Source organism: Lichenostomus cassidix, chromosome 1, assembly GCF_008360975.1.
Source record: "Lichenostomus cassidix isolate B80296 chromosome 1, HeHo_3.0, whole genome shotgun sequence".
Lineage (NCBI taxonomy): Eukaryota > Metazoa > Chordata > Aves > Passeriformes > Meliphagidae > Lichenostomus > Lichenostomus cassidix.
The window spans coordinates 15,160,307-15,173,798 of NC_139479.1; the positions used below are offsets into that span (position 1 = coordinate 15,160,307).

At 35.9% G+C, this 13,492-nt stretch overlaps 1 protein-coding gene across 4 annotated transcripts in view; it reads right to left on the reverse strand.

Moving 5' to 3' along the window:
* Positions 1 to 13,492, reverse strand: part of CDKL5 (cyclin dependent kinase like 5) — a 144,700-nt gene that overhangs the window by 60,070 nt on the left and 71,138 nt on the right. For all 4 annotated transcript variants that reach the window (XR_014849815.1, XM_085051195.1, XM_085051176.1 and 1 more), the window contains exons 4-6: positions 6,710 to 6,755; positions 3,515 to 3,651; positions 425 to 545 (exon numbers count right to left, since the gene is read on the reverse strand). Coding sequence is in view for 3 of the 4 variants with exons in the window: in XM_085051195.1 (XP_084907321.1) it covers positions 425 to 545; positions 3,515 to 3,651; positions 6,710 to 6,755 (304 nt within the window). In the remaining variant the exon portion in view is untranslated. The remainder of the gene's footprint in view (positions 1 to 424; positions 546 to 3,514; positions 3,652 to 6,709; positions 6,756 to 13,492) is intronic.

Sequence of the window (13,492 nt, forward strand, 5' to 3'; positions counted from 1 at the left end):
ATAAATATACAGAGCAGAAAATCAGGGGAGCTGGGAGGAACTGCCTTAAAATGTAAAACATGGGGGACCAAGTTTTCTTCTAATTATTAGATTCAAAAATGAAATGATTGAGCATCATGAAAAGTTTAAAAAATTCCTTTTTCTTAGACAATGTCTGTTACTGCACTTTCAGTTTGCTGTGCTTATGTTACAATCTCTACATCATTCCCAAAGACAATGGACAGCAAACTTTATATGTAGATAAATTTAGTTTAAAAATTATCTGAAGTCACGCAGCAGACTTAAGAGCCAGCCAAATTTACTTTTTTTTCCCCTGCTGATATAAAGCAATTGCTTATATTTATTTTAAATGCAAATTACTGCAAGCTGTAACACGTTTCCCTTTAGAAAGGGGCTTATTCCATGTGGAGAACTACACACTTACCTCTATGAACAATATCATTCTTGTGACACCAATGAATTGCTTTAATTAGCTGGTAGATGTAGCTTTTCACCTTTTCTGGTGGAACTCCATTTGGCATTTCTTCTAGCAATTCCAGCATATTCTAAATGTTTAAAAGACACATTATTTAAAAGAGCTATACTCCAGTTGCTGGAAGATAACATGCTTTCAGCCTTCCGAAGCAACACATTTGGCTACAGAGCCCAGCCATGGAAAATCAGTAGTTTAACATTCAATAAGTGAATTTTAATCATAAGCATTCTCCCAGCTGTTTTCATTCTAGAGAAAACACTTGTGAAGACAATAATTCGACAGAGTGAAGCACAAATATACCACAAGTCCTCAAAAGACTGTCATCAAACCACTTTTCCTAAAACACCTAGAAAGTAATTTAGTTATAAAATGTTGCCTTAACAGAAACACCAGGTCAGTGTAGCCATATGAATAGCTGAGCTAATCAAAGCATTTTGTAAACATTCATCAATGCTTTAACAGACTTTTTCCTTCATTAAATTAGTTCTGCCACTTTGACACTGCAGGGCCATGATGAATCACAAACTATCTGTATACGAATGGGTATAAAACAACACAAGCCTCCTAGTGCAAATGAAGTAACAGATATAAAAATGGCTCACAGGGGCATAAATAGAGAATCCTAGGGAGTATCCTATAGCTATAGATCAGCTATAGTGATCTTGGACATCTTGGCACTACTGTAACTATGGCCAGATCAACTGTTTTATGGATATAAATAGGGAAGAAAATAAACTTACTGTTTATACTAGTAAATTTCCTCCTTGAAAAAGAGCACTTAGATACCCGTTATGTTAGCAAATGTCTCTAATTTTGCACAATTAGAAGTACAATGAAGTTTGTAGGCTGATTTCTGAACTAATAATGGGCATCAGCAGCCCACTTGAGGAGAGTAAAGTCTTATTTACTGAACACTGAAACAGAAGTATTTTGGCTGTATTGCCTTACACAACTAATTTAGTTATGGATTTGAGCATTTGTAGATTTTTCATTTAAAATAAATTTACCTTGTCTTTGACAAACGTTTTCTTTAGCTGTATAGTAAAATTTTTGAGGTTTCTCTTAAAAGATGTTTTAATAAACAGAAATATATAAAACAGTAGAGATTTTGGTGATATTTGTAAACATTTCTCAGTTTTGCCATGCAGGAATAAATACTGGAAATTATGTTCCTGGGTGTAAGTTTTCTTAGACACACTTCAGATCTGAGGAAAGGAATTTTCTGCTAGGAAACCATATTGATTTTAGTTAGATTCTTGTCCACACAGAGGCTGTGGATCTGGATAAGCAAGTCAAGAAGATAGTGTTACAAATACAAAACAAAATAGCATCAACACAGCAAGACATAATCCTGTATGAAGACATTAACTAAGGGGATGATGAATAAAGGAGATTAGACTAAATGTGAATTTAAGTAATCTGGATTTCAGTATTGCAGAGTTAAGATTCCACAAAGGACACAAAGTGCTCATCACCAGTTAAACGAAAAATTAGCCTGTAACACCACATTTTATTTAATTCCTTCTATTCTCCCCTCATCCAAAGAATACAGGAACATCCTGGTCTTCAAAGAAGCCATGGTGGATACTACTTAACATTTTTGAAAGTAAGAAATGTTCATGGACTTCCAAGTTTAACTGAAACAAAAGGTGAACATAAATATAAAAATGACATTATGCACAAACCTACATGATACCTACCTTTATCATAAAATTCTTTTATTCTGATACAAATAATGTTAGATATTGCAGCCTGGTGTTTTTACCAATATTAACCAGTTTTTAAATATATACCCCTTATCAGATAAATTAGATGTCTTTTACTTATGCTGCTCTTTCAACCCACTTCTACAGACAGCTTAGCCAAGGCAAGTACAACAGAAAATTAAATGTATGTTCTAAGTTGGTGCATGATCAAAGACATTCCATGTGTCTGGAACAATTACAAGGAACATGGGTGAAACAAGTCAAGCTTTCAACATTAGATCTAAGTAAGATCCACCCATTAGAAGCTGCTGATCTGCTGGTGAAAACCAAATCTAATTTCTGCCAAATTGTGGGCTAATATAGGTCACCTTACATTATGCAGTAAAGTTATATGACAAAATAAGCTGTCAACTGAGGTAAAGGAGACACAGCATTTATGGTGAGAAATTTTTAGATGAGAGAAAATTAACTGCAGACAACTAGCGCTCAGCTAGACTGCAACACCACACTGGCAGGATATTAAATGAAAATTTCAGTCAAGGGAACAGTATCTCATGAAAGGCTATGGACACATTTAAACTTGCATTTTCTTTTACTCTGCATATCTAAATACCATCTAATTGTTTCCATGAATAAATGCTAAATGGTTAGAATTCAGAAGGAAGGTCTACCTTCATCAGGAAGCTTGCAAAAATGACAAAAGACCAATCTGCTCTAGGTTGTTTCTCCCTGGAAACAGATCAGGATGCTTGGCAGTAGTAGGCCAATCTAAGGAAATTTTGGAATAGTTTCAAAATGAGGTCAGGATTGGAGTTAATGACAGTGGTCTTTGCCAAATCCCTCTAAGCAACTATTGATAGTGGCCTTGTTACAGAAATACACAAACAAATCCTATTTTTAACAGGGAAGGGTGGAGAAAGTTGAAAGAGATTACAAGGTCAAAAGTCTATGATCTTGTTTTGAAAGACTACGTCAAGACTCATTACACAACATAACGCAGGACAGTTATCCAGCTTTACAATTAAACTGGATTAAAGAGTTCAGATGGAAATTTTTCTTCAAATCATATGTATTCCAGTCTGCATAATTTGTACATGTTGGCGTTCATGTATGGAAGAATTTTTTTTGAAAAATACCAACACATGAGGTAAAACCAACAATAATCAGCGTCGCTGTTTCACAACAGATGTCTAATTACAACTTGTATTAAAGTTTCTGCTGCTTCTCTTTAGAGATAAGGATAGTTTAATTTTTAAAAATAAAAGCAATTTTAAGGACATTTTCATTAAGCTGATGATTTAACTGTCACAAGGATACTACAAACTCAACTCACTTTTTCCACATATTCAAAAACTAAGTATAATTTTCCTCTTCTTCTGAAGGCTTCCTTCAGCTCCACAATGTTTTCCTGTTTCAAAGTGCGAAGCATTTTAAGCTCTCGTAAAGTGGTTTCTTTGACTTCTTCATTTTCTAGAGTGCGAAGTAAAAGTGACAGAGTAAGCTGATTAAAAAACAAAACAAACCGTCCAAGTAACAAGTGTTATAAAGATTTATTTTGAACCCCTGATTAAATTCTCTGGTTTTAGACATTACAGAGAAAAAAGCTTATTTTCCAGTGTGGACTCTGCTATTTGCATACTTCTGCACTGGAAGAGAGGTAAATGATGACTGTGCTTATTATGCAACCCTCACAGACTACCCATCACTATCATCTAGATTTTCTGTGGCAGAAAAGGTCATCAGAAATGAATCATTTGCATTTGTATCTTTTTTTTTATTATGAAGGGAACTAATATGCTTCAAAAAACATCCATGTGCGTGTACATGCTCTACCCAACAAACACACATCACACACATAAAGCACTGGGAAGCTTAGTCTGTCCTCAGCAGAAACACTGGAATGCAAAGCTCATCTTTGAACAATGTCAACTAAATGTATTACAATATAATAATAAAATAATTTTATTTCCCAAAAGCCATGACAAATTTTAAGACTGAAGTACAGGTTTGTGAGTCCTGTATGTCCCCCATATGGCTTTCAAAGGAAATTCAGCAATGCCAGACCAGTGTAGCAGCCACAGAAGACAGTAAAGCATTGATGCAACAGTCCTGAATCTAATTCAGAGATGTCAAGAAATGTAACTGTTTTGTCAATTTCGTTTAATTTTAATTTAACTGATTTGACAATTTAATTGTCTGAAAGGTGTTCAAGAAAGGAGGAGTGCTTCAGTAATGCTTCACACACTGCGTAACATTAAGGGGCCCTGAACTAACTGGGTTCTAAAGGATACCAGCAATGATATGTGAAGTAAACCTTCTATGTATGTTTTATTCTTCACTTAGTAGAATGAAATCCATTAATTCAGTAAATTTGCTCATGCACATATAGAAACAGCATACTTAATCTCCTAGAACTGTTAGCCACAACAGAGAGTTATTAAATCAAAAATGCTTGCACAAATTCAAAGATAAATCACATTTGCAGATCTTGGACCACAAAGACAGAGACAGAGGAAGAAGAAACAAGGAAGAGAAATTGTTTTTCCAAGGCAAAGGCAAAAACAAGTTTGTAGGGGAGAGCGACTAACACTGGTCATGCAAACACATTAATCATCATCTGAAGAGAGAGGGGAAAATAAAAAATTGAAGTGCAGCAGGAGGGAATAGGAAAACAAAATACTATCATCACAAATGTTTTGATTAAAAAATATATAATTTAGAGTAATCTAAATCTTTTCATTTTAAAACTGAGTGCTTGGTGTTGGCTTGCATCAGCCTGATTGCATAATCTCATCTATAACAAGACAGTCACTTTCCAGCACATTTAGTATTCATATGTCAAACAACAGCAAAAATTCAGTGAAACAAAAATGTCAATAGAAACAATTACAGTATATTCAAATTTCTAATGAACTACCATATTAACAAGACAGATGTGAAATGGTCTGAATCAAATCCATCAAAAGAACTTCTGTCACATTTCCAGAAACTCGTAAACAACTAGCTACAAATCTGAAAAGCAGTCATCAGTCATGTAAACTGATATTATGTCATACCCTTGGAGAGCCAGACCTAATGGCAGTGTTGTACTTTTTGTTTTCATTTTTTTGGTAGACAAGCTAATACAATGATCCTGTTTAGGTCTTAAATAGTGAGATTTACTGCCTAGGATCTGTCCTGAATAGCCACGGCAAGTTCCAAAAAGCAATTGTGAGATACTCTCATGACTCCATGAGATGGTCATCGCAATTAAATTATCTTCTATGTTTTTTTTCAGGGATTTAAAACAGATTTCTGAATAGCAGAGCTAAAACACTTATCAAATATATTTGTCAAGTGTCTGGGAAAATGATGTGCAAAGCAGAGTTTGCATTGTGCAAAACAAGACACAAATCAGATTTTGCTGTGTCTGACTGACTCTGAAAATTACAGCCCTTGTAGCCAACAACACCTCCATGGCCACCAGCAATCCTGTAGGAAGAGCAAAAATGAAAGTTTGCTGAAATGGAGTGACTGCTGTTTCTTTAAACAACATTGCTAACTTTCAGCTAAAGCCCCAGTCCACAGCAAACCACAGCAGCATCACATCAGACCAGGATGACTCCTCTTGTACTTCATACTTGTCTTCTCCTTCTGTTTGTCCAGCCCTTTGGGGCTCAGGGCTGACTTATGTTGGACACAAGGTATATAGCTGCTCTCATGGCTGATTGCCAGTGTTGCCTGTAGTAGGATATGGTGATAGGATATGGTGATTCCCCCAACAAGTGTGGGTCAGAGAGCCACTCTTGTCTTGTACAGTTCTTTGGGTTCATTACTGTTGGGTGAGGAATGGGGGTGTGCAGCACTCAGTGTAATTTCTGTGTGTCCTGCTTTCTGCCACCCTCTTTGCCAGCAACTCTAAGCCTTGCAGAAGTTGGCTCTTCCTCCCTCTCAGCAAACTCAACAACACTGCAGAGTACACAGGGTCTGCTGTGAGGGGGCAAAGAGCAAGTCTCCTGAGGAGACTGAGGTCCACTGCAGTGAGGACAGAGCTGCTGTCTCACCACCCAGCTCCTCCCATGGATCCTTGAGAGCTCCCAGATTTATCTTCATGTGACTGAACTTCTCAATGACTTCTTTCAGTCTCCTCTGTTCACAACTGCAAGCTGTCCTGACATTTAGATCCCTTCTCACAGATGAAGGGTGATAAAGCCCAAGGACTCTGCAAGCCACTATCACAAGAGGAGATTTTTACATGTTCTGGTCACATCTGATCTCCAAATGGTAGATCTCACTATCATGCACAGCACCACAATCTCAGACATCCTTAGACAGATGCATAAAAGAAGGAAAAGTAGTTATCTAATTAGAGTGTATAATAAAGTCTCTAGGAAGGTATGAAGGATCAAGTATCTTGAATATTCACAGAGCTAATAAATCATTATCTTTTTTAAAATCATATCTTGCCATACAAGACTTCATATTTTAACTGGAGAGATATTAACAACGTAGTTACTGACATGAAAGATCATGCAGCAGAAAAGGTTACCTTCACTGTCTTTGAATTTCTTGATAGCCACAATTTCATGTGTCTCCTGTAAAATAAAAGCAAAGAAATGGAAATTAGCAAGATTTGCTCTGCATTTTCTCTTGCCTTTTTTTCCCCTGAGCATCGGAGGAAGAAAAAAATAAGCCTCCAAAAGGAATTTCACAATGCAAAAAAAAAAAAAAAATTGAAAATCTGGTAAATAACTCAGTGAGAAGGCCCAGTGTAATACAAACCCACACGCAGCAGGTATGTTACAATTAAGAACCCTAGTAAGAAAGCACAAATGCCAAAGTTCATCTTTAAACACCTTATAATATATATCAATGAAATTTTCAGAAGAGTTTTTCCTGTGACTCTTGTTTCTTATTATTCTGAAGTTCTGAAAATCTTTTATCTGACCACAGTATTAATATGGGTGCTTATCTTTATAAGGTGAAGTGAAAATACTGTGCCAGTATGTGGCTAAGGCTTGTAGTGAGATCTGTGATTTTGGCTGCCAAAAGCTTTTGTCCTTCAAAGTTCAAATATCCAGAAAGAATATTCTATTAGGAAAGTACCTTCTCTGTGCCTCCTTTTAAAAATTTGTCACATTAAGGGAAACCTAGCCAAAACAGGAATCAGTAATTGCATTTGGCAATATTTAACCATGCTTACTGTACAGTCATAAATGGTAACTTCCTAATGTCCACCTGCCTTTGCATTCCTCTAGCATTCTCTACTCCCCAAATCTGGTCATCACAGATCACGTTTCTCCCTTGTTGTGCAAGCAGGAATGCATTTAGCACATGGACAAAATGTAACCAACAAATGGAGCCTAGCTCAGGTCTGTTCATACAATTATGCAGCAATTGAACTTTAGCAACAGATGTGGAGGAAGCCTTAAAGTCACAGAGTAAGGGCTTGTGATCAGGAGGCTACCTGGGTACTTGATGAGCTAGATCTGGCTTACACACCTTTACCAATCATTACAGTTTAAAAAAAAAACCAAACAATATCCCACTTTTAATAGATACACAGGCCAGATTGGAGAAGAGCAATAAAGAATGAACAGTTTCTAGAACACCTGAAGCATTATGACACGTGTATAACCAATTACTGAGTAACACAAACACTATTTTTCATTTCAAATAATTGTAACACATGAACCAGTAAAATACCTGATCCCATTTAAAATAAAAGAATGGTTTAAATAAATTGAACAGACCATTTTCCAATTATATTTTTACTACTAAGTTAAAGTATTGTTATATTTATTAACTCTAGTAATGATAGCAATAGTTACTATGACTATGAAGGAACATTAAGAGGATGAGTAAATTTAGTCTATTTGACTTCTGGTATCTACTGGTAGGTGCTCTGGCTAATTAAGCCTCTGAAAGATTTTCAGAAAAGGAACACTGTAACTGCCCTTGAAAGCCACTGCTGACTGTAATATGCCTACATTTAGACAGCATGCATATACCACTTTGCAGATGAACCAAATTTAATCATTAGTATTACATGCCTATTTCACATGAAATAAAAGAAAAGTTCATAGATGTTCCAGCTACCATAGCAAGGCTGTGTTTTGATTCTCTAAGTACACTGAAAGAATTACAGGAGTTGAAAAATGTAGCCCCACACAGAGAGCAATTCTGATTAAATCAAGAAAACTGGTCCATGTGGCTTCTCTGCCATACCCTGATGCTTACACTGAATGTCTTTATTTTGAAATTAAGTTTTGAAAGATTTCAGGCCAAGGTCTTTCAAAGACTTGGGTAAGATATGCTATCAAACGTCATAGAGGATTCTAAATATTTACAATACTTAAAGTATGAGTTGTTCTAGGAATAACAGGAACAGAAAGACCTCAGGAAACCCACCTACGGATGCAGAAGTTACCCAAACAGTTAAGAAATTTTCATTTAAAAATCTTTGTCACTTGTATTGTTTTGTTGAATGAATGAAAATATCATTATGGTGTCATAATCAAACAATTAAGAATTTATACATGACACTTTCTCTATCTTCCAAAAAAACCCAACAAATAACATTTCAATAACCTGAAGTGAAACAACACCTGAATGAGACTAGACAATAGGTGCTTTAAGGAGCTGGCCTAGTAACACTATGTTCCATCTTAGGGAAGAACATTCTTGTCCAGGTTTTGTGGAGAGTATCATCCTATGTAAATTATATTCTCTAGGAATGCGCTACTGATGAAGCAGTCGAGCCAAGGCTAAAATGGATACAAGGAAACTGAAGATTATTATGCATAGGTTTTAAAACACATTGCACCTGATGGTCAAAAAGTCTGTAATTTCCCTATGACACAGAACACGTCCAAAAGAGCTGGGGTGCTCCATCTGACAGAAGAGAAAATTGAAGCCAAGTGCACATTTCTCAATTCTTGCTCACACGCTCTAAACAAACCAATTTTTATATGATGTAAAAAACAGGAGCCCCTCATAATATTAGATTAGTTTCAAAAGAAATAACCCATCTGAAATGCCCTGTTCCTCTATTTCCATTACTCTTGCTAATTTTGAACTACATGTCTGGTTTCCACCGAATTTTACAAAGAAATGCAAGTTACAAAAAGAGAAAATTTCAAAAAAATTGTCTCAAATTTGTCACCCATATATAGAATATCCTGCCCTGGGGAAAGGGAGCAGCAAGAACTCAGTCTCCTGTACACTGTACGATGTTGCAGACCAGCAGCATTTGTAGACTGTGCAATGCAATCAGCCATTGAACCTGATTTTCATTTTCATAAACTAATAGAGAGTAAGACTGGAAAACATGGAATACATTTTGTATATGGAGCAATGCAGCAGGCACATGGCAGAGGTGGTAAAAATACACTTCCTGGATTAGGAGAGAGAGGCTGGTCAGATGCAGGCCAAACCTGAATTTCAAACAAGTACTGACAGGTACTTGGTGCAAAACAAACAGACATCACATTGCTGAGCCTGAGAAGATGGACCAAGCTGGGGACAGCCAGAAAAGCAGAGCTTTGAGGAATGAGGAAATTCAGTAGGGATAATTCAGACTCCTGGGCAAATCTGAAAGGTTCTTTACAGATCAAATTTAGACTTTGTTACTTAAATATTTACTTTAAAGACATTTTTGAGATCTGAGCTATTTTGTGGATCAGGTTTTCTGCTCTTCAAAACCAGGCCAAGTTGGAATTCTCCAAAATAGAATTGTCATTCACTAAAATAGATTTTTTTTGTATTTCAAGGGGTGTTTTTTCAAGACTGTTCTATGAAACAGAACAGTACTGAAAACAGCATTCAGCCTGGTTGTGGAAACTTTCTTGTACAATAGCTCAGCATCCAACTCCTAGCAGGAAAATTGTCATTGACAATTAAGTATATCATCTAGGCAGATAAGCTGTTACTAGTTGATTAAATGTTTGACTTCAATGAATGTCAAAGAAAGAAAAAAGCTCACATAATTCGTTCTTATCTCTACTACTCACTACTACCAGTTTGTATCACAAAGTAGGAAAATTTGAGTTTGCTTAGCTGTAATTTTGCTTCACTCATTAAGCATCTCATTACCATGTTCTAATAAAAAATTATGGCCTCAATATTTCACTTTACAACAATAGCAAATTTGCAAATACGTAAGTCAAATCTCCCTTAACATTGGCATTCCCTCTGATTATTGAGCATGTATTTATGAACATTCTATGTTATAAAACAATAGGAAGAACACTGTTTTACAATTAAGCATACAACCAATGAATATTACCGAAAAGACTTTGTGTTAAAGTTAAGGATGTTCAGAAACTGGTTATTCAGACAAAGTGATCACATGTGTCTAAAATGGGGCAAAATATTTTTCTTCATGTACAAACCTGCTAATATCTTTTAATAAGGCTAAGACAAAAAATTCTGTTCTATTTCCTTCACATATTAATGCGGTGATAGAGAGGAGGAAAGAGATATCTATTAATGGGGAAAGGCTATCTCCAGCCCTCGAGAGAGAAATCACTTAATATTAGGGCTCAGCCCTTTCCTTTACCTCAAAATATGTGTGGGAATTGCCTCTGGAGAAAACACATGCTTTGCTGTCTGCCCATTTAACCACAGATGAGAGGCGAGTATGGTTTTGGGAGCTGAGCAGTTCTCACTGCTGTGCTCCTTGCCACCCACGAGTTTCTCTCCCAGGTTTCCTCACAAGATTGTCATAGCTGGTGTTTCCTGTCACCAGAATCACAGTAGAAGAGTTCCTAATTCAAAATAATTTAATTTTATCTCATTTAAAAGATAGAGGTCCCCTATTTTTCCACTGTTTCTCTACAAAATTTATATGACACAAGTGACTTTTAGTATACGCAATTATATATGGCACAAGACACAAGTGCCAGAACAGCAGAACAATGTATATCTGTTATTTTTTTGAAAGATCCTTGATGGGAATTCTCAAGGAAAAAGATGCTGCATAGCATAAATCAAGATCTTAGAGCTACAACCATTATTGTCTGGAAAGAGAAAGCATATCCCATTCCTGAAAATGTCATGTTAAAAAAAAAAATCTCTTTAGATGTTTGTTCCTATTTTATTTCAAAGGTTTCTGTTAGGACTTTTCTTCCTTTTTCTTTTGCATGTCATGGAAAATCTGAAACAAAGAAGAGGTACACAACAAGATTCCTGAAAAATAGATAAGATTCCAACCTTCTGAAAGTTACATCATTCACCTATAATTTTACTGCCTCACCCTATACGATTACTCGAATTTCTCAAGCATGGAATTTTTAAGCAACTGAAAGAACAAATGTTTATAAATATCAACAAACATGAGCAGAGATAGCAGTAGTCAATACTGAGTCCACCCCATGCAAAAGCAGCATATTGCTGCCTTTACTCAGGTGGTGCTGCTCAAGCACTGTCTCACACATCACATCAGGGTTTTATGCTGATATATTGACACATTAAAATATGATATGGCGTGTTCTGTGATTGGCTCATGATTTTCATCTGTACAAGTGTGAGGCTGTAAGGCCCAAACTCAAATGCCTTTAGAAAAAGTTAATCACATTCTCTATTCATAGAGAATATTTATGTGTGATAAAAATAATTTAGAAGTGAGCAAGAAACTGATTTGATCCTCATCAGTCCATTATTGCATTTATACAATTTAGTTTTCCATAACAAAGACACACATTAAAAAAATCAACAAAACTCAGCCACACATATCCAATGGCTAATATCTTTTCAGAACAAAGTAGCAGTTTTACTTTGACTTGCATAAACATTATGTTCTACAATGCTGAAGTATTTAGAACTTTCAAAAATCAAATTTATTCAATAATTTAGATTTTTCAATAATCTTGGTTCTAGCAAAATCACAGAACATTAAGCAATCAGCCACAAGGCAACAAAAGCCCAGAAAACCATTACAAGATGCTAAAGTATTTTTCACAAGCTCCTTAAAATGAAACTTTAAAAAAAAAAAAACAGCCAAGTAATTTTTCAAGGTTACTCTCAAAACAAGAACAGAAAATATTAGCATTTTATTTAGTACTGATCAATGTATCACAAATGTAACATTTGTCATTATGAAAGCTTTTAAACTCAGCCAAGTGATGCACATTTGGAGGGGTCACAGGCATTGTTACCTGCAATTATGTCAGGTCCTAAGGTATTGCCCAGACACTGTCTTGACTCCATTTCCATTCTGCCTTAAAACACTTCCAGCTTTGGGCTGTACTAACAGACTAGAACACAGCTTCCTGTCTTCTCATGACTTCTGATAATACATGCTGGCAATTTTGCTGGCAATTACTTTCAAAATCTAGCGGAGTATCTTAAAATGGTCTCTGTAGAAAGATGTGTAAGATGATGGATTCAATTTCTTTTTTTCAAACAGTTTAACAATATGAAGTGTAAGTTGTAGCACACTCTGTCTTCCACACCTAAAAAACTTTGGAGAGTTTTCCTCAAGAGGCACTTTACTGTTTCAGTCTTATACTTCTCCCTTGATAAAATTGCAATGCTTCTGTTTTTCAGCTAAAACCCCCACACATAGTTTATCTAAGCAATATAACTCTTAGCATAGGAGAACTTTCAGGAAATTACTTCCTAACCTGAAAGTCCTATTTATTTTTAGGAAGAGACAGAGTCTTTGGTAAATAATAACAGAACAATATGTCTGAGTTATCACAATGCCTTTACTTACTGGGAAATTGCTTAGAATTTTTTCCAACACATATGTGCTAGAGTTTCCTTGAGAAGAAGTGCCTAGAGTGAATCACCACTAATCAATTTTTTTATCTCTTGAAAGCAGAATGTTATTTACTAACCATCGAAGTGCAGGGGAAGACTCCTAATGGAACAGAGAGTTTTATACTTGACATGCCATTTTAAGGAAGGTGGCTACACTGTCTCCTGGTTCAGGGAATAAAAAAGGACAAGGGAAAGCTTAAACCACTCTAATCAAGGGAAACAGCTATATAAGCTCAGCTATTCCACTGGGGAAAGAAGCACAAGAAAAGGTTGAAACCTTGAGCTACAAGTTTGACAGGAAATGACCAGTAAGTGCATGTAATGATGGAAAGAGGCTTTAAAAAAAAATGCAAGCAGATTGAAAAGTTTCTCTGATTTCTTTATCTATGTCCTTCAGCAACACTTGCAACAACTGTACTGTTTGTTCAGATGTCACGAGCAAATGCTTGCATTACCAATCTAATTCATTTTAAATCAAGTGTAGCATAAAAGAGTCATAAGCAGCAGGCATTTCTCATCCAGTTATCAGAGAAATCTGTAAGCCAAATGCTGGCCCATCTGCCTCCAT